Source organism: Ranitomeya imitator, chromosome 1 (genome assembly GCF_032444005.1).
Source record: "Ranitomeya imitator isolate aRanImi1 chromosome 1, aRanImi1.pri, whole genome shotgun sequence".
In the NCBI taxonomy this organism is placed as follows: Eukaryota; Metazoa; Chordata; class Amphibia; order Anura; family Dendrobatidae; genus Ranitomeya; species Ranitomeya imitator.
Window position 1 is genome coordinate 782934348 of NC_091282.1, and position 20928 is coordinate 782955275.

Sequence of the window (20928 nt, forward strand, 5' to 3'; positions counted from 1 at the left end):
GTCGAGGCAGAACACAGCATAGGAGCAGAGCAGTATAATGTCTGCTCCTATCTGTATCTGACGAAGACTCTGCAAACTGCCGGCTACTAGCACAGTGGCCGGCTGCAGTCTCCCTCCTGCAGTGAATGGTTTCGCCTGTCTGACCTGATCATGAAGATTTTCCCAGGCTGCAGTTTTCTTCACTCTGTGCACGCTGGGATTGGCTCAGACACACTGGGGTCCTAGTGCCCACACCTTTCATTTCACCTATACACTTCCTGGTCCTGCCTGCAAACTTTATCAGTAAGTGGGGATGGAACATTTTAGGTTTATTAAATTCAGGTGTGTCACTGTGATGTGAATGTGAGACCACTGGGGTATTGTGGGCGCTAAAAGTGGGTGAGGGAAGACAGGGCACTGGGGGGTGAATGTGAGACCATGGGAGTATTGTGGGGGAGGGGAGACAGGGCACTGGGGGGTAAATGTGAGATCATGGGGGTATTGTGGGGGAGGGGAGACAGGGCACTGAGGGGTGGATGTGAGACCACGGGGGTGTTGTGGGGGCTGAAGGTGGGTTAAGTGGGACAGGGCACTGAGGGGGTGGATGTGAGTTGATGGGGGCATTGGGGCTGAAGATGGGAGGGGGGACAGGTCAATGGGGGCTGAATATTATAATGTTTTGTTACGATATTATATATGCTCCATCACATGTAATATTTGCTGTCTGAGGAGGCTGGAGATGGGGGGAGGGTAGGGGGCTTTTGATACGTATCACCTGGGTCTTTTATGAGTATTGGTATACGAAGCCCCCATACAGTAACCAAGAGCTGCATCACATTTACAGCACCAATCCGGCATTTTTTTAAAATTTCACTACTGGAGCGGTGCTGAAAATCCAAGTCCCCTACTCCCTGTCTGATACTCATCTTCTGGCGTCTTCATCTGTTTTTGTCTCTGCTCGGCGCCGTCTCCTTCAGTTTATTTTTTTGTCTGCTGTTCCATTGTTTCATGGAGCAGCGCAGAGGTCACTAATCAATGTGAGTCTATGGGAGCCTCGTTCTGGCCTCTTTCTCACTCTCAGGCTATGTGCACACGGTGCGGATTTGCCTGTGGATCCACAGCAGTTTTCCATGCGGTGTACAGTACCATGTAAACCTGTGGAAAACCAAATCCGCAGTGCACATGGTGCAGAAAATAGCGCGCGGAAACGCTGAGTTGTATTTAACGCTGCATTCTTTGTGCGTATTCCGCAGCATTTTACACCTGCTCCTGTATAGGAATCCGCAGGTGTAAAAACGCAGGCGAAATCCTCACAAAAAACGCAGGAAAACATTGAACTTTAGGAAGGCAAAGTTTGAACAGCTTAGAGATGCCCTTAATCTGGTAGACTGGGACAATATCCTCAGAAATGAGAATACAGATAATAAATGGGAAATGTTTAAGAACATCCTAAATAGGCAGTGTAAGCGGTTTATACCTTGTGGGAATAAAAGGACTAGAAATAGGAAAAACCCAATGTGGCTAAACAAAGAAGTAAGACAGGCAATTAACAGTAAAAAGAAAGCATTTGCACTACTAAAGCAGGATGGCACCATTGAAGCTCTAAAAAACTATAGGGAGAAAAATACTTTATCTAAAAAACTAATTAAAGCTGCCAAAAAGGAAACAGAGAAGCACATTGCTAAGGAGAGTAAAACTAATCCCAAACTGTTCTTCAACTATATCAATAGTAAAAGAATAAAAACTGAAAATGTAGGCCCCTTAAAAAATAGTGAGGAAAGAATGGTTGTAGATGACGAGGAAAAAGCTAACATATTAAACACCTTCTTCTCCACGGTATTCACGGTGGAAAATGAAATGCTAGGTGAAATCCCAAGAAACAATGAAAACCCTATATTAAGGGTCACCAATCTAACCCAAGAAGAGGTGCGAAACCGGCTAAATAAGATTAAAATAGATAAATCTCCGGGTCCGGATGGCATACACCCACGAGTACTAAGAGAACTAAGTAATGTAATAGATAAACCATTATTTCTTATTTTTAGTGACTCTATAGCGACAGGGTCTGTTCCGCAGGACTGGCGCATAGCAAATGTGGTGCCAATATTCAAAAAGGGCTCTAAAAGTGAACCTGGAAATTATAGGCCAGTAAGTCTAACCTCTATTGTTGGTAAAATATTTGAAGGGTTTCTGAGGGATGTTATTCTGGATTATCTCAATGAGAATAACTGTTTAACTCCATATCAGCATGGGTTTATGAGAAATCGCTCCTGTCAAACCAATCTAATCAGTTTTTATGAAGAGGTAAGCTATAGACTGGACCACGGTGAGTCATTGGACGTGGTATATCTCGATTTTTCCAAAGCGTTTGATACCGTGCCGCACAAGAGGTTGGTACACAAAATGAGAATGCTTGGTCTGGGGGAAAATGTGTGTAAATGGGTTAGTAACTGGCTTAGTGATAGAAAGCAGAGGGTGGTTATAAATGGTATAGTCTCTAACTGGGTCGCTGTGACCAGTGGGGTACCGCAGGGGTCAGTATTGGGACCTGTTCTCTTCAACATATTCATTAATGATCTGGTAGAAGGTTTACACAGTAAAATATCGATATTTGCAGATGATACAAAACTATGTAAAGCAGTTAATACAAGAGAAGATAGTATTCTGCTACAGATGGATCTGGATAAGTTGGAAACTTGGGCTGAAAGGTGGCAGATGAGGTTTAACAATGATAAATGTAAGGTTATACACATGGGAAGAGGGAATCAATATCACCATTACACACTGAACGGGAAACCACTGGGTAAATCTGACAGGGAGAAGGACTTGGGGATCCTAGTTAATGATAAACTTACCTGGAGCAGCCAGTGCCAGGCAGCAGCTGCCAAGGCAAACAGGATCATGGGGTGCATTAAAAGAGGTCTGGATACACATGATGAGAGCATTATACTGCCTCTGTACAAATCCCTAGTTAGACCGCACATGGAGTACTGTGTCCAGTTTTGGGCACCGGTGCTCAGGAAGGATATAATGGAACTAGAGAGAGTACAAAGGAGGGCAACAAAATTAATAAAGGGGATGGGAGAACTACAATACCCAGATAGATTAGCGAAATTAGGATTATTTAGTCTAGAAAAAAGACGACTGAGGGGCGATCTAATAACCATGTATAAGTATATAAGGGGACAATACAAATATCTCGCTGAGGATCTGTTTATACCAAGGAAGGTGACGGGCACAAGGGGGCATTCTTTGCGTCTGGAGGAGAGAAGGTTTTTCCACCAACATAGAAGAGGATTCTTTACTGTTAGGGCAGTGAGAATCTGGAATTGCTTGCCTGAGGAGGTGGTGATGGCGAACTCAGTCGAGGGGTTCAAGAGAGGCCTGGATGTCTTCCTGGAGCAGAACAATATTGTATCATACAATTATTAGGTTCTGTAGAAGGACGTAGATCTGGGGATTTATTATGACGGAATATAGGCTGAACTGGATGGACAAATGTCTTTTTTCGGCCTTACTAACTATGTTACTATGTTACTATGTTACTATGTAAATCCACGGTAAATCCACAGGTAAAATGCAGCACATTTTACCTGTTCATTTTGCAAAAATGGTGCGGAAAAATTCACACATGAATCCGCAACGTGTGCACGTAGCCTCATAGTCTTACACTGAGCACTTGTGACATAGCTTCTAACTTCTGGCCAGTCAGAAGCTGCGCTCACAAGTTTGAGCCGTGGGACTGCAGCAGTGCCACAAAATAGTGAATACGCCGGAGGATGAGTAAATGACCGGGGACGGGGACTTGCACTTAAAACACCACTCCAGTGGTGGAAAAAAGAACCCTGCTAGAGTGGTGCTTTAATAATTTAATAATAATCAATTTATTACTATAAAGTTGATAAAGGCTTGGAATAAATGTCTGCAGTCACTTTGTGACTGCAGACTGCCAAATCATGGCAGGGAGCTGCGGGCCCATCATATTGTTTATAAGGGAGCTGCGGGCCCATCATACTGTGTATAAGGGAGCTGCGGGCCCATCATACTGTGATAAGGGAGCTGCGGGCCCATCATACTGTGTATAAGGGAGCTGCGGGCTCATCATACTGCATATAAGGGAGCTGCGGGCCCATCACACTGTGTATAAGGGAGCTGCGGGCTCATCATACTGTGTATAAGGGAGCTGCGGGCTCATCATACTGTGTACAAGGGAGCTGCAGGCCCATCATACTGTGTATAAGGAAGCTGCGGGCCCCTCATACTGTGTATAAGGGAGCTGTGGGCTCATCATACTGTGTATAAGGGAGGTGCGGGCTCATCATACTGTGTATAAGGAAGCTGCGGGCCCATCATACTGTGTATAAGGGAGCTGCGGGTCCATCATACTGTGTATAAGGAAGCTGTGGCCCCATCATACTGTGTATAAGGAAGCTGTGGCCACATCATACTGTGTATAAGGGAGCTGCGGGCCCATCATACTGTGATAAGGGAGCTGCGGGCCCATCATACTGTGTATAAGGAAGCTGTGGCCCCATCATACTGTGTATAAGGAAGCTGTGGCCCCATCATACTGTGTATAAAAGAGCTGTGGGCCCATCATACTTTGTATAAGGGAGCTGTGCACACATCATACTGTATATAAGGGAGCTGCGGGCCCATCATACTGTGATAAGGGAGCTGCGGGCCCATCATACTGTGTATAAGGGAGCTGCGGGTTCATCATACTATGTATAAGGGAGCTGCGGGCCCATCACACTGTGTATAAGGGAGCTGCGGGCTCATCATACTGTGTATAAGGGAGCTGCGGGCTCATCATACTGTGTACAAGGGAGCTGCAAGCCCATCATATTGTGTATAAGGAAGCTGCGGGCCCATCATACTGTGTATAAGGGAGCTGTGGGCTCATCATACTGTGTATAAGGGAGGTGCGGGCTCATCATACTGTGTATAATGGAGCAGTTCATGAGGGAACTTGGGGGACATTATTAAATGTAAAGTGGGCACTTAAGCATTACTGTATTGTTATAGGGGCACTCAGAGTATTGCGACCATCAAAGTTGCATATCGTCACAATATGGCGGTAAAATCAATGTTCGTTTTTGTATATAGATTTATTTTAAATAACAGCGCGATCGTATTCTGAGGTTCCATTATATTCACAATTAGAGTGCAACCATAGCTGTAATCAGAGTTAGCTGGTTAGGGGCCCATTCAGATGTTTCGCCCCCCCTAAGTTGAAACCCTAGCTACGCCTCTGAGTACTGATCTTGTACTGATCCTGAGTTACATCCTGTATTATACTCCAGAGCTGCATTCACTATACTGCTGGTGCAATCACAGTGTACATGCATTACATTACTGATCCTGAGTTAGATCCTGTATTATACCCCAGAGCTGCACCCACTATTCTGCTGGTGCAGGCACTGTGTAAATACATTACATTACTGGTCCTACAGTGATCCTGAGTTACCTCATGTTTTATACCCCAGAGCTGCACTCACTATTCTGCTGGTGCAGTCACTGTGTACATACATTACATTACTGATCTTGTACTGATACTGCGTTACATCCTGTGTTATACTGCAGAGCTGCACTCACTATTCCGCTGGTGCAGTCACTGTGTACATACATTACATTACTGATCTTGTACTGATCCTGAGATACATCCTGTATTATAATCCAGAGCTGCACTCACTATTCTGCTGGTGCAGGCACTGTGTACATACATTACTTTACTGGTCCTACAGTGATCCTGATTTAACTCCTGTTTTATACCCCAGAGCTGCACTCCCTATTCTGCTTGTGCAGTCACTGTGAACATACAGTACTGATCTTGCACTGATCCTAAGTTACATCCTGTGTTATACTCCAGAGCTGCATTCACTATTCTGCTGGTGCAATCACTGTGAACATGCATTACATTACTGATCCTGAGTTAGATCCTGTATTATACCCCAGAGCTGCGCTCACCATTCTGCTGGTGCAGTCACTGTGTACATACATTACATTACTGTTCTTGTACTGATACTGCGTTACATCCTGTGTTATACTGCAGAGTTGTACTCACTATTCTGCTGGTGCAGTCACTGTGTACATACATTACATTACTGATCCTGAGTTACATCCTGTGTTATACTGCAGAGCTGCACTCACTATTCTGCTGGCGCAGTCACTGTGTACATACATTACATTACTGTTCTTGTACTGATACTGCGTTACATCCTGTGTTATACTGCAGAGTTGCACTCACTATTCTGCTGGTGCAGTCACTGTGTACAGTCACTGTGTACATACATGACATTACTGATCTTGTACTGATCCTGAGATACATCCTGTATTATAATCCAGAGCTGCACTCACTATTCTGCTGGTGCAGGCACTGTGTACATACATTACTTTACTGGTCCTACAGTGATCCTGATTTAACTCCTGTTTTATACCCCAGAGCTGCACTCACTATTCTGCTTGTGCAGTCACTGTGAACATACAGTACTGATCTTGTACTGATCCTAAGTTACATCCTGTGTTATACTCCAGAGCTGCATTCACTATTCTGCTGGTGCAATCACTGTGACCATGCATTACATTACTGATCCTGAGTTACATCCTGTATTATTCTCCAGAGCTACGCTCACTATTCTGCTGGTGCAGTCACTGTGTACATACATTACATTACTGATCCTGAGTTACATCCTGTATTGTACTGCAGAGCTGCAGTCACTATTCTGCTGGTGCAGTCACTGTGTACATACATTACATTACTGATCCTGAGTTACATCCTGTATTATACCCCAGAGCTGCACTCACTATTCTGCTGGTGCAGTCACTGTGTACATACATTACATTACTGATCCTGAGTTACATCCTGTATTATACCCCAGAGCTGCACTCACTATTCTGATGGTGCAGTCACTGTGTACATACATTACATTACTAATCCTGAGTTACATCCTGTATTATACTCCAGAGCTGCACTCACTATTCTGCTGGTGCAGTCACTGTGTACATACATTACATTACTGATCCTGAGTTATATCCTGTATTATACCCCAGAGCTGCACTCACTATTCTGCTGGTGCAGTCACTGTGTACATACATTACATTACTGATCCTGAGTTACATCCTGTATTATACCCCAGAGCTGCACTCACTATTCTGCTGGTGCAGTCACTGTGTACATACATTACATTACTGATCCTGAGTTACATCCTGTATTATACCCCAGAGCTGCACTCACTATTCTGATGGTGCAGTCACTGTGTACATACATTACATTACTGATCCTGAGTTACATCCTGTATTATACTCCAGAGCTGCACTCACTATTCTGCTGGTGCAGTCACTGTGTACATACATTACATTACTGATCCTGAGTTACATCCTGTATTATACCCCAGAGCTGCACTCACTATTCTGCTGGTGCAGTCACTGTGTACATACATTACATTACTGATCCTGAGTTACATCCTGTATTATACCCCAGAGCTGCACTCACTATTCTGCTGGTGCAGTCACTGTGTACATACATTACATTACTGATCCTGAGTTACATCCTGTATTATACTCCAGAGCTGCACTCACTATTCTGATGGTGCAGTCACTGTGTACATACATTACATTACTGATCCTGAGTTACATCCTGTATTATACCCCAGAGCTGGACTCAATATTCTGCTGGTGCAGTCACTGTGTACATACATTACTGATCCTGAGTTACATCCTGTATTATACCCCAGAGCTGGACTCACTATTCTGCTGGTGCAGTCACTGTGTACATACATTACATTACTGATCCTGAGTTACATCCTGTATTATACCCCAGAGCTGCACTCACTATTCTGCTGGTGCAGTCACTGTGTACATACATTACATTACTGATCCTGAGTTACATCCTGTATTATACCCCAGAGCTGCACTCACTATTCTGCTGGTGCAGTCACTGTGTGCATACATTACTGATCCTGAGTTACATCATGTATTGTACTCCAGAGCTGCACTCACTATTCTGCTGGTGCAGTCACTGTGTACATACATTACATTACTGATCCTGAGTTACATCCTGTATTGTACTGCAGAGCTGCACTCACTATTCTGCTAGTCACGGTATACCCAGTTTTTAGCAGAGGTTTTAGCTGCAGATCTTTGAGTGCCACTCAGAATTCAGGTTACAGAACACAATGACTAAAGATGGAATATGGAATCACTGCGGAGACATCAGCGTCCTCGGGGTACAGGACCTGTGAGATTTTTTTTTCTTTCATCCAAGAATATCCTGTATGAGTGGTTTCCTCCAAACGTGTTAGGTGTGAGCCCTGACCAGCGTTTCGGGAGACTTCTTAAATTGTTCTTTCCCTGTTGCCGGCAGAACATTAATTTGGAGGAAACTCGAGGCGTCTATTCCAGTAATCCGCACTACATGTCTAGCACAGATCTGAAGCCGCTTCCTGCAGCAGCGAGGCCTTGAGTGAAAGCCGATAACCCCACAGCCGCAGGATGACTTGAAAGAAGCGGAGATTTCCAGCACTTTTACGGAGAGACCGGATGACTCGGATCTTAATTCACAACGCTATATTAATAAAAACTATCGGGCAGAATTAATGAGACGGGTATTATCTGCAGTCAGAATTTCCTGTCATTGGGCTTTATCTGCTGCTGGAAAAGCTGGGTATTATGACACTGTGGGATCTAATGGAGACAGTTTAGGAAAGTGGGGCATGGGCAGCACTTTACATAAGTGTGTGGTCACCCATACACAAAGCCTGTACAACCATAGGGAGCAGTATAATGTGATGCTGCATGATTGGCGATGAGTGGGAGGCACAAAAACAAGTCTGTGCAGGATGGAAAGACAGTGCACCATGCGACCCCATGAGCCACAATCCATGCTTTTCTCAGCTCTAAACTAGGCATACGTGAGTGGAGTGGTCATTTGCACAAACCTGATTTTTCTGTGCAACAGTTTTTTTGTGCAAATTAATGTTTTAAAAGGAAAAAAAAAGAATGCTAATACTCACCAGGATTAATGTTTTGTACTTCAGTATTGATGAAGGGGGCGCTTTAGTACGAGGTGCCAAATTCCCTATATGCATTCTAAAAAATATCTGCAAAAAGATGCAGAAAAAGCACAAAAAATATGCTAGTATGAAAAAAAAAAATAGAAAAACTAAAATAAAAAAAATGCAAAAAAAAAAAAAAAAGATGAAAAAGGAGTAAAGTAGCGTTTCCAGAATTGTCTTCTGCTTCAAAAACTAATGAGTTTGACTGTCAGAGGAAGAAGCAGTGTGAACATACCTAAAGGCAGGCCAGAATTGGCATCAAAAGACCAAAACAGTTTTTTTAATTCTGATGAATTGGGGCCTAAGGTCGGAGTCACACTAGGGATTTTAAAATAGGTACGATTTTGCGCCTGCAAAGTCAGATGAGTGTCATGCGTTTTTCATGCGAGTACAATCCGATTTTTCACACCTAGCATCCGATTTACATCCGAATGCAGTGCAGTTTTAACATGAGATTTTACATAGAGCAATCCTCTATGTCATTTTCATATCGTTTTCAAATGAAATATTCTTAGATAGATAGATAGATGATAGAATGATGATAATAGATAGATAATAGATAGATAGATGATAGATAGATAGATAGATAATAGAATGATGATAATAGATAGATAGATAGATAGATGATAGATAGATGATAGATAGATAGATAATAGAATGATAATAGATAGATAGATAGATAGATAGATAGATAGATAGATAGATAGATAGATAGATAGATATGCTTGATGGCTTGAGAAAGGATATCACATCTGAAACGTCCCACACCATTGGGCAATAAAGTCCATTTTTTTGTGCTGTTTTTCTCCTTTACCTTATTGGATAGATAGATAGATAGATAGATAGATTTGAAATGCTGGCAATTCATCAGCCGTGTAAATTGAAAAATCACAGCGTGACAGGTTAGAATAGAATAGATATAAAGATGTCACTGATCTACTATATAATTGTCTAAGGGTCACTTCCGTCTGTTCTTCAGTCTGTCTGTGTCACGGATATTCATTGGTAGCGGCCTCTGTCTGTCAAGGAAATCCAAGTCGCTGATTGGTCGCGGAAAAAAAGCCACGACCAATCAGCGACGGACACAGTACGGAAGAAAATGGCCGCTCCTTACTCCCCGCAGTCACTGCCCTCCGCCCGCATACTCCCCTCCAGCCACCGCTAACACAGGGTTAATGCCGGCGGTAACGGACCGCGTTATGCCGCGGGTAACGCACTCCATTATCACTGCTATTAACCCTGTGTGTCCTCAACTTTTTACTATTGATGCTGCCTATGCGGCATCAATAGTAAAAAATCTAATGTTAAAAATAATTTAAAAAAAAACAAAAAACCTGCTATACTCACCCTCCATTGTCCACAGAGCCGCTCATGACAGCAGCCATCTTCCGTTCCCGGTGATGCATTGCGAAATTACCCAGAAGACTTAACGGCCTCGCGAGACCGCTAAGTCATCTGTGTAATTTTGCAATGCATCCTGGAAGATGACGGCAGCCGCGCGCTCATCACCTGCGCCAGATCCGAAGGTGAGTATGTTACAACAACTACAATGGGCCCTCGAATCCGAAGGTGAGTATATTTTTTATTTTTTAACCTGTGACATACGTGGCTTGGCAATATACTACGTGGCTGGGCAATATACTACGTGACTGTGCAATATAGTACGTCGCTGTGCAATATACTACGTGGCTCTGTGCTGTATACTACGTCGCTGGGCAATATACTACGTGGCTGGGCAATATACTACGTGGTTCTGTGCTGTATACTACGTCACTGTGCAATATACTACGTCGCTGTGCAATATACTACGTGGCTCTGTGCTGTATACTACATCACTGTGCAATATAATACGTCACTGGGCAATATACTACGTGGTTGGGCATTATACTACGTAGTTGGGCAATACACTACGTGGCTGGGCAATACACTACGTGGCTGGGCAATATACTACGTCACTGGGCAATATACTACGTGGCTAGGCGATATACTACGTAGCTGGGCAATATACTACGTGACTGGGCAATACACTACGTGGCTGGGCAATATACTACGTCACTGGGCAATATACTACGTGGCTAGGCGATATACTACGTAGCTGGGCAATATACTACGTGGCTGGGCAATACAGGTCCTTCTCAAAAAATTAGCATATAGTGTTAAATTTCATTATTTACCATAATGTAATGATTACAATTAAACTTTCATATATTATAGATTCATTATCCACCAACTGAAATTTGTCACGTCTTTTATTGTTTTAATACTGATGATTTTGGCATACAACTCCTGATAACCCAAAAAACCTGTCTCAATAAATTAGCATATCAAGAAAAGGTTCTCTAAACGACCTATTACCCTAATCTTCTGAATCAACTAATTAACTCTAAACACATGCAAAAGATACCTGAGGCTTTTATAAACTCCCTGCCTGGTTCATTACTCAAAACCCCCATCATGGGTAAGACTAGCGACCTGACAGATGTCAAGAAGGCCATCATTGACACCCTCAAGCAAGAGGGTAAGACCCAGAAAGAAATTTCTCAACAAATAGGCTGTTCCCAGAGTGCTGTATCAAGGCACCTCAATGGTAAGTCTGTTGGAAGGAAACAATGTGGCAGAAAACGCTGTACAACAAGAAGAGGAGACCGGACCCTGAGGAAGATTGTGGAGAAGGACCGATTCCAGACCTTGGGGAACCCGAGGAAGCAGTGGACTGAGTCTGGTGTGGAAACATCCAGAGCCACCGTGCACAGGCGTGTGCAGGAAATGGGCTACAGGTGCCGCATTCCCCAGGTAAAGCCACTTTTGAGCTACAGAGAAGCAGCACTGGACTGTTGCTAAGTGGTCCCAAGTACTTTTTTCTGATGAAAGCAAATTTTGCATGTCATTCGGAAATCAAGGTGCCAGAGTCTGGAGGAAGACTGGGGAGAAGGAAATGCCAAAATGCCTGAAGTCCAGTGTCAAGTACCCACAGTCAGTGATGGTGTGGGGTGCCATGTCAGCTGCTGGTGTTGGTCCACTGTGTTTCATCAAGGGCAGGGTCAATGCAGCTAGCTATCAGGAGATTTTGGAGCACTTCATGCTTCCATCGGCTGAAATGCTTTATGGAGATGAAGATTTCATTTTTCAGCACGACCTGGCACCTGCTCACAGTGCCAAAACCACTGGTAAATGGTTTACTGACCATGGTATTACTGTGCTCAATTGGCCTGCCAACTCTCCTGACCTGAACCCCATAGAGAATCTGTGGGATATTGTGAAGAGAAAGTTGAGAGACGCAAGACCCAACACTCTGGATGAGCTTAAGGCCGCTATTGAAGCATCCTGGGCCTCCATAACATCTCAGCAGTGTCACAGGCTGATTGCCTCCATGCCACGCCGCATTGAAGCAGTCATTTCTGCCAAAGGATTCCCGACCAAGTATTGAGTGCATAACTGAACATTATTATTTGTTGTTTTTTTGTTTGTTATTAAAAAACACTTTTATTTGATTGGATGGGTGAAATATGCTAATTTATTGAGACAGGTTTTTTGGGTTATCAGGAGTTGTATGCCAAAATCATCAGTATTAAAACAATAAAAGACCTGACAAATTTCAGTTGGTGGATAATGAATCTATAATATATGAAAGTTTAATTGTAATCATTACATTATGGTAAATAATGAAATTTAACACTATATGCTAATTTTTTGAGAAGGACCTGTATACTTCGTCACTGGGCAATATACTACGTCACTGGGCAATATACTACGTGGCTCTGTGCTGTATACTATGTCGCTGTGCAATATACTACGTCACTGGGCAATAAACTACGTGGCTCTGTGCTGTATACTACGTCACTGTGCAATATACTACGTCGCTGTGCAATATACTACGTCACTGGGCAATATACTACGTGGCTGGGCAATATACTACGTGGCTGGGCAATATACTACGTAGCTGGGCAATATACTACGTCACTGGGCAATATACTACGTCACTGGGCAATATACTACGTGGCTGGGCAATATACTACGTGGCTGGGCAATATACTACGTAGCTGGGCAATATACTACGTAGCTGGGCAATATACTACGTGACTGGGCAATATATTACGTGGCTGGGCAATATATTACGTGGCTCTGTGCTGTATACTACGTCGCTGTTCAATATACTATGTCACTGGGTAATATACTACGTGACTGGCCAATATACTACGTGACTGGGCAATATACTATGTGGCTGGGCAATATACTACGTCACTGGGCAATATACTACGTAGCTGGGCAATATACTACGTGGCTGGCCAATATACTACGTCACTGGGCAATATACTAAGTGGCTGGGTAATATACTACGTGGTTGGGCAATATACTACGTCACTGGGCAATATACTAAGTGGCTGCGCAATATACTACGTAGCTGGGCAATATACTACGTGGCTGGGTAATATACTACGTGGCTGGGTAATATACTACGTAGCTGGGCAATATACTACGTGGCTGGGCAATATATTACGTGGACATGCATATTCTAGAATACCCAATGCGTTAGAATCGGGCCACCATCTAGTACACACAGTACAGACCAAAAGTTTGGACACACCTTCTCATTTAAAGATTTTTCTGTATTTTCATGACTATGAAAATTGTACATTTACACTGAAGGTATCAAAACTATTAATTAACACATGTGGAATTATATACTTAACAAAAAAGTGTGAAACAACTGAAATTATGTCTTATATTCTAGGTTCTTCAAAGTAGCCACCTTTTGCTTTGATGACTGCTTTGCACACTCCTGGTGAAGTGAGCTGCCCCATAGATGAATACTTGTCCGAGTGCTATGCGATGTTTTATCCGTATTCAATGGTAGTGTGACTCCGGCCTGAGGGTGAAATCTGTGGTGAATGTTCAGCAAAATCCACCACAAATCTGCATGCCACTAATGTCTTATTTCCATGGGCATAAACATTATGTCGTTTTCATTGGTGTTTTTACCAAGACACACAATAGCAATATGTTCTGCCTTTTGCCTTTGTGTTACTTTTTTTTAAAATGTGTTATTTTTAGTGCAGAAATAGTGATTCTGCACTTAAAATGCAATTTTGACTTGAGACCTCCTAAAAGTCTATAGGGAACAATGCACAAAAGAAATCTTGTTTTTACATGTATAGTGGATATCATGAACTTTTCGTAAAATCTCATCACACTCAGCATAGGGAAATACGGTCCAAATTTTACATCCGTAATACGCAGAAATGTTCCCAAAATAGTGATCCGTATCTCATCCGTAGGCAGGGTGTGGCAGCGTATTTTGCGCATGTCGTCCTCCGTATGTAATCCGTATGGCATCCGTACTGCGAGATTTTCTCAAAACGGACATACAATGGATCCATGGGCTCAAATATTCATGAAAACATATATACAGGCTATATATATATATATATACTAGCTATTGAACCCGTTCTACGCCCGGGTGGCGAGCATTTATATTGGTATATGGTCTCCATCCTGGTATGTGCTGCTCCATCCTGCGCCCCCATCCTGTCATGTGCTGCTCCATCCTGCGTCCCCATCCTGTCATGTGCTGCTCCCATCCTGCGTCCCCATCCTGTCATGTGCTGCTCCCATCCTGCGTCCCCATCCTGTCATGTGCTGCACCCATCCTGCGCCCCCATCCTGCCATGTGCTGCTCCCATCCTGCGTCCCCATCCTGTCATGTGCTGCTCCCATCCTGCGTCCCCATCCTGTCATGTGCTGCTCCCATCCTGCGTCCCCATCCTGTCATGCACTGCTCCCATCCTGCGTCCCCATCCTGTCATGTGCTGCTCCCATCCTGCGTCCCCATCCTGTCATGCACTGCTCCCATCCTGCGTCTCCATCCTGTAATGTGCTGCTCCCATCCTGCGTCCCCATCCTGTCATGAGCTGCTCCCATCCTGCGTCCCCATACTGTCATGTGCTGCTCCCATCCTGCCACACTCAGCTCTGCTACATCTGCCACACTCTGCTCTGCTACATCTGCCACACTCTGCTCTGACCCGCTCGGCCCCACTGCCTCTGAGCCGCTCGGCCCCGCTGCCTCTGAGCCGCTCGGCCCCGCTGCCTCTGAGCCGCTCGGCCCCGCTGCCTCTGACCCGCTCGGCCCGCTGCCTCTGACCCGCTCGGCGCCGAGTGCTGGGAGGCCTGAGCAGGCGGGGACACCGGCGCGCTGTGGGGGTCAGGTGCCGGTATCGCCGCCAGCTCAGGCCCCCCAGCACTTACTATATTCACCTGTCCTCCGTTCCACCGCTGCGCACCGCCATCTTCCCGGTCCTCTGGCTGTGACTGGTCAGTCAGAGGGCGGCGCCGGCGCGCATTAAGCACGTCATCTCGCCCTCTGAACTGAAGGTCACAGGCCGAGGACCGGGAAGATGGCGGCGCGCAGCGGTGGAACGGAGGACAGGTGAATATAGCTATACTTACCCTCCTGGCGGTCCCTGCCTCTCCGGTGGAGATCGCGGTGTGCGTTCAGTGTTTACGCATACCGCGATCTCCTGGGAGCGTCACTCTGTGAGGCCCAGACTGTGGTGGCGCTTGCGCTTGCGCAGTCAATAAAGGCTTCGGACAGAGTGACGCTCCCAGCGTTATATTATAGATAGATATATATTGATAGATATATATATATATATATATACACACTATATATATATATATATATATATATATATATATATATATATATATATATATATATATATATATATATATATATATATATAATACAGCGCTGGATAGCTTAAAAGCTGGTAATTCAATTGCCGGCTTTTCCTATCGCCTTCCCAAACCCGACATGATATGAGACATGGTTTACATACAGTAAACCATCTCATATCCCTTTTGTTTTTTTGCATATTCCACACTACTAATGTTAGTAGTGTGTATGTGCAAAATTTGGGCGCTCTAGCTATTAAATTAAAGGGTTAAGTCGCGGAAAAAGCTGTCGTGGCTCCCGTGCAATTTTCTCCGCCAGAGTGGGAAAGCCAGTGACTGAGGGCAGATATTAATAGCCCGGAGGTCTATGGTTATTGCCCCCCCCCCCCCCTTCCTGGCTAAAAACATCTGCCCCCAGCCACCCCAGAAAAGGCACATCTGGAAGATGCGCCTATTCTGGCACTTGGCCACTCTCTTCCCACTCCCCTATAGCGGTGGGATATGGGGTAATAAAGGGTTAATGTCACCTTACAATAGCAAGGTGACATTAACCCTTCATTACCCCATATCCCACGGCTACACGGGAATGGGAAGAGAGTGGCCAAGTGCCAGAATAGGTGCATCTTCCAGATGTGCCTTTTCTGGGGTGGCTGGGGGCAGATGTTTTTAGCCAGGGGGGCCAATATCCATGGTACCTCCCCCAAATTTTGCACACACACACTACCAACATTGGTATATGAGATGGTTTACTGTATGTAAACCAGGTCTCATATCCTGTCGGGTTTGGGAAGGAGATAGCAAAAGCCGGCAATTGAATTACCGGCTTTTCTGCTATCTAGCGCTATATTATTATTATTATTTATTTATATAGCACCATCAGTTCCATGGTGCTGTACATGATTATATATATATATATATATATATATATATATATATATATATATATATATATATGTGTCTCACTGACATATATATTTATATATCTCCCTATACTATGTGTACAGGAAAGAAATGTATCTTGGTATCGTGTTAGCAGGTAAGTAGTCTCGAAAGCTTGCAATTTGTTACCATCTTTTCAGTTAGCCATTAAAAGGTATCAACCACTGAGGACTCTCAATTCTAAATATTTTTCTATACTATGTGTAGACATTAATTTGATCTATATATTCTATTCTAACCTGTCAGTGTGATTTATTTATTGTACACCGCACTGAATTATCGGCTTTTCTATAGAACACCGATGCATATTTCTCGCAAGTCACACTGTTGGTCCGTGTGTAATCCGTATTTTTCTCGCCCCCATAGACTTTCATTGGCAGATTTTTTTGTGCAATACGCTGACAAACGCAGCATGCTGCGATTTTCTACGCCCGTAAAATACGGCTGCGAAATATACGGCAGATAGGAGCTGCCCCATAGAAAATCATTGGTCCGTGTGCAATGCATAGTTTTTGCGCCTCTCATACATCCGTAAAACTCGCTAGTGTGACCCGGCCTTAGGCTATGTGCAGACGTTGCGGATTTTGCTGCGGATCCGCCCTGGATCTGCAGCGGCAAGTCCGCAGCAACTTTCTATGCGTTTACAGTACCATGGAAACCTATGGAAACCACAATCCGCAGTGCCCATGCTGCGGAAAAAAACGCGCAGAAACGCTGCAAGTTACATTCCGCAGCATGTCAATTCTTTGTGTGGATTCCGCTGCGGTTTACACCTGTTCCACAATAGAAATCCACAGGTATATAACCGCAGGTGGAATCCGCACAAAATCCGCGGTAAGTCCGCAGGCCTTTTACCTGCGGATTTCTCAAATCCGCTGCGGAAAAATCAACAGAGCTCCAAAATACGTGTGCACATACCCTTGCTTCGGATTGGGAAGAAAAAGCCCTCCAAAGAAAAAACAAACTGCAGAGTGTAAGCCAAGTGGGAGCATTGCCAAGTTTTCAGGAAGATTGTGTTAAAATCCACTGACAATTTTCATGCCTAAATTGCATTCTGTGTGGTCGTCCCCACAGTCTATTACCAGTGTTTCCCAAACCCCGATACATGATGTTTCCAGGATTTCCTTAACATGACACAGGTGAGAGAACCTGGCATAACATCGATAGTAATACTAAGGAAATCCTGAAAACTTGACAAGTGGTGGGACCTGAGGACTGGAGTTGGGGAACATATGCTCTATATATATGTAAGGGGTTGGCGGAGAACCTCGTTGCCCCTCCCCCATGCGGAGGCCATGCGGTCCGTTTGCACATTTTATATGTTATGCCTCATGTGTTCATTATGTGCTGTCATATGTAAATATGTTATCCTACTATGTACTTCTGTGTATTACCCTGCAAATATGGTCATATTATTTCATTGTGGGAAGTTCTCCTTTAAATTGTCTATGTTATATACAGTTATATGAAAAAGTTTGGGCACCCCTATTAATCTTAAGCTTAATGTTTTATAAAAATTGTTTTTTTTTTTTGCAACAGCTATTTCAGTTTCATATATCTAATAACTGTTGGACACAGTAATGTTTCTGCCTTGAAATGAGGTTTATTGTACTAACAGAAAATGTGCAATCTGCATTCAAACAAAATTTGACAAGTGCATAAGTATGGGCACCCTTATCATTTTCTTGTTTTAAATTAAATGCACCTGTCAAATTTTGTTTGAATGCAGAGTCCACATTTTCTGTTAGTACAATAAACCTCATTTCAAGGCAGAAACATTACTGTGTCCAACAGTTATTAGATATATGAAACTGAAATAGCTGTTGCAAAAAAACTAATTTTTATAACACATTAAGCTTAAGATTAATACGGGGGCCCAAACTTTTTCATATAACTGTATATATGTATTGCACTGCACATGTCATCTAGTTTTAATGTGCTGACTTCTGTGTTTGCATTGTTCTGATTGTAATATGCTATGCTGTGTTTGCCCTGTTTTGCCATGCTCCTATATGTGTCTTTGTTGTAGAATAAGGGAAAGCAAGGAGTTACTGAGTGGGCTGGGTCAGCAGCAGAAAGCTGCTGCTCCCAGTCAGTAGCCCGGGCACGTGAGCTCTGGGCAGATGTGTAGCAGCAGCCGGGGCATTGCCAGACCCCAGGAAGGGAAGAATCTGTTTGCCTATGGCAAAGTCTGAAATTTGTTGTGAAAACCTGCAGGATTAATGGACATCCATGGGATTTACCGCCTGAACTGCACATCAATTGTCTCTGCAGGTTTTTGATTTACGATGTCTGGATGATCCAGTAATTTTCCATGCACTTTTCCTCTCTGGTAATATATAGCAGATTTTCAGAACACAATATCGGATGGAAAATCCACAACCTGTCTGCCTGGTGTGCACACAACCTTGATGGGATATAACGCCGCCACAGAGCTGCTTTCTTTTCTCCCGTGATAATGCTGCCTGAGGACAGGATCGGCTTTCTCTCTCTTTCTCAATGTGGCGGTGACCTCATGTGGACTCACAATGATATATTCAATACATGAAATCTAAAACACACTTCACACTTAGTACTCACTGGTTGTCACGGGGTACTCACTGGAGGCAGAGAGTCTGGGTGGTGGTGGCGGAGGAGGAGGTGGAGGCAGTAACGGTGGGGGTCTGCACTGACACACTTGCTGACAACCGCCGGGTACATTTTCCACTGTGGATCTAGAGCACGTCTTCTGGAGTTCAGCCTGAGCAATCTAGAAGAAAGGCAAGGGTTAGTGACTCCATTGTGCATGATTCTGGAGAGCTTCTACCACTCGGGATATGGACGCTGCGATGATGATTTGTTTCTATAGATAATACAGCAGAGGACAACGCTCGTGAATGGCAGAGAGCTGCAGTACCACTAGACTATGTATGGCGCTCTATCAGTTCCTGTGTGACGCCACCTCTTCAATCAGCTGATTGGTAGAGGTCTTATTCCCACCAATCCATCTTAGCCTAGGTTACTAATATTAAAGTCCCGGAGAACCCCTTTAAGGTGCTAATTAATGAAAGTCACATTATATAACATAAGGAAGGTTCTGATTTTCTGTGCAGAGATCTTGCAATGCTAGCTGGGAAAAAAAGGATGCAAAACAGAAGGAAGAAAAATGACTCTATACTGCCAACTAGGGAAACTACCCTGCATAGCAGCTACTTGTTGGACCATCATCTACTTTAAACTTCCTTGATTGTTGCTATTAAAGAGAACTAACTGGTTCAAATGTGAACTGCGCTCTACAAGTAACACCATTATAGGATTGCATATGAAGCGAGATATTTGCCCATTTGTGGTGCCCATTAAATGAGGGTGACCCTTGTATGTACCACTGTTGTGGCCAGTAGTGGGAACGTAGGGGCTGAGGGCTCCAGTAAGCCTCAGGGTAACATTCAGCTGCGGTATAGGCCCATTATCCCGACCTAATTGTTGGTTGCAGATCTTACCATTTATGGAGCAGGAGGTGGCGGTATAAATAGCAGATTTCATTAAAGCTCATTTCATATACACAAATAAGGATCAAATATCTCCTGTTAAATATAGACGGTGGGGATTTATGCAGGGAGCGGGGATGACGACATGGGGCCAAAACAAAGCTCAAGTCAAGATGAAAGATCCCTGTGAGAAGTCGGCAAAATGTCATCATATATGGCTCAAAACGACCTGCAGTCTGAGAGATGGAACCTCCATGATACATTGTGACAGTCATCAGCAGTGAGCGCAGGACCAGGTCAGGAGGAGAGTTTTCAGCTCTCTGATGCAGCGACCACCCTGACCACAGTAGATCTTTCCAATGTAAATGATGTGATGTGCTGCACTCAGATCTGACGGCTACTTACCTGCAGGAGTCCAGCGAGGGGGAGCGTTAGACAGTGAATGAGGAGGGTGGGAGACAGGAGGCAGAAGCTCCCGGTGTTCTGCATAACTCCTGAAGAAACGGTCACAACCTGCAAAACTGGGACAAAAGCCAAAAAGTCACTGGAGACAAATGTCAAACAAGGCACAAATATGGAGGGTGGTCTTGCAAGGGTATGTGCACATGACGTTATTTTCAGGAGGGTCGGCTCTGAAACTTGCCTGAAAAGTGCCCTAAAACCGGTCAAATAAATGAACACGTATTTCTATGTCAAAACGACTTGTATGTTCAGTCTTTTGATCGTTTTCTAACCGCCTCAAGTTTAAAAAGACGTGAAACGGTTAAAAGAAGTGTCCATTCCTTCTTCTGGCATCTGCATGGAAGATGCTAC

At 44.0% G+C, this 20928-nt stretch overlaps 1 protein-coding gene across 2 annotated transcripts in view; it reads right to left on the bottom strand.

Annotated features, from left to right (window-relative positions):
• PRIMA1 (proline rich membrane anchor 1) overlaps positions 1-20928 on the bottom strand; it is a 106697-nt gene that overhangs the window by 77225 nt on the left and 8544 nt on the right. The window contains exons 2-3 of one of the 2 annotated variants that reach the window (XM_069737149.1): positions 20521-20636; positions 19229-19397 (exon numbers count right to left, since the gene is read on the bottom strand). In XM_069737149.1, coding sequence (XP_069593250.1) covers positions 19229-19397; positions 20521-20604 — 253 coding nt within the window. In that variant the 5' untranslated portion in view covers positions 20605-20636. The remainder of the gene's footprint in view (positions 1-19228; positions 19398-20520; positions 20637-20928) is intronic. The other variant, XM_069737159.1, reaches the window with a different exon arrangement.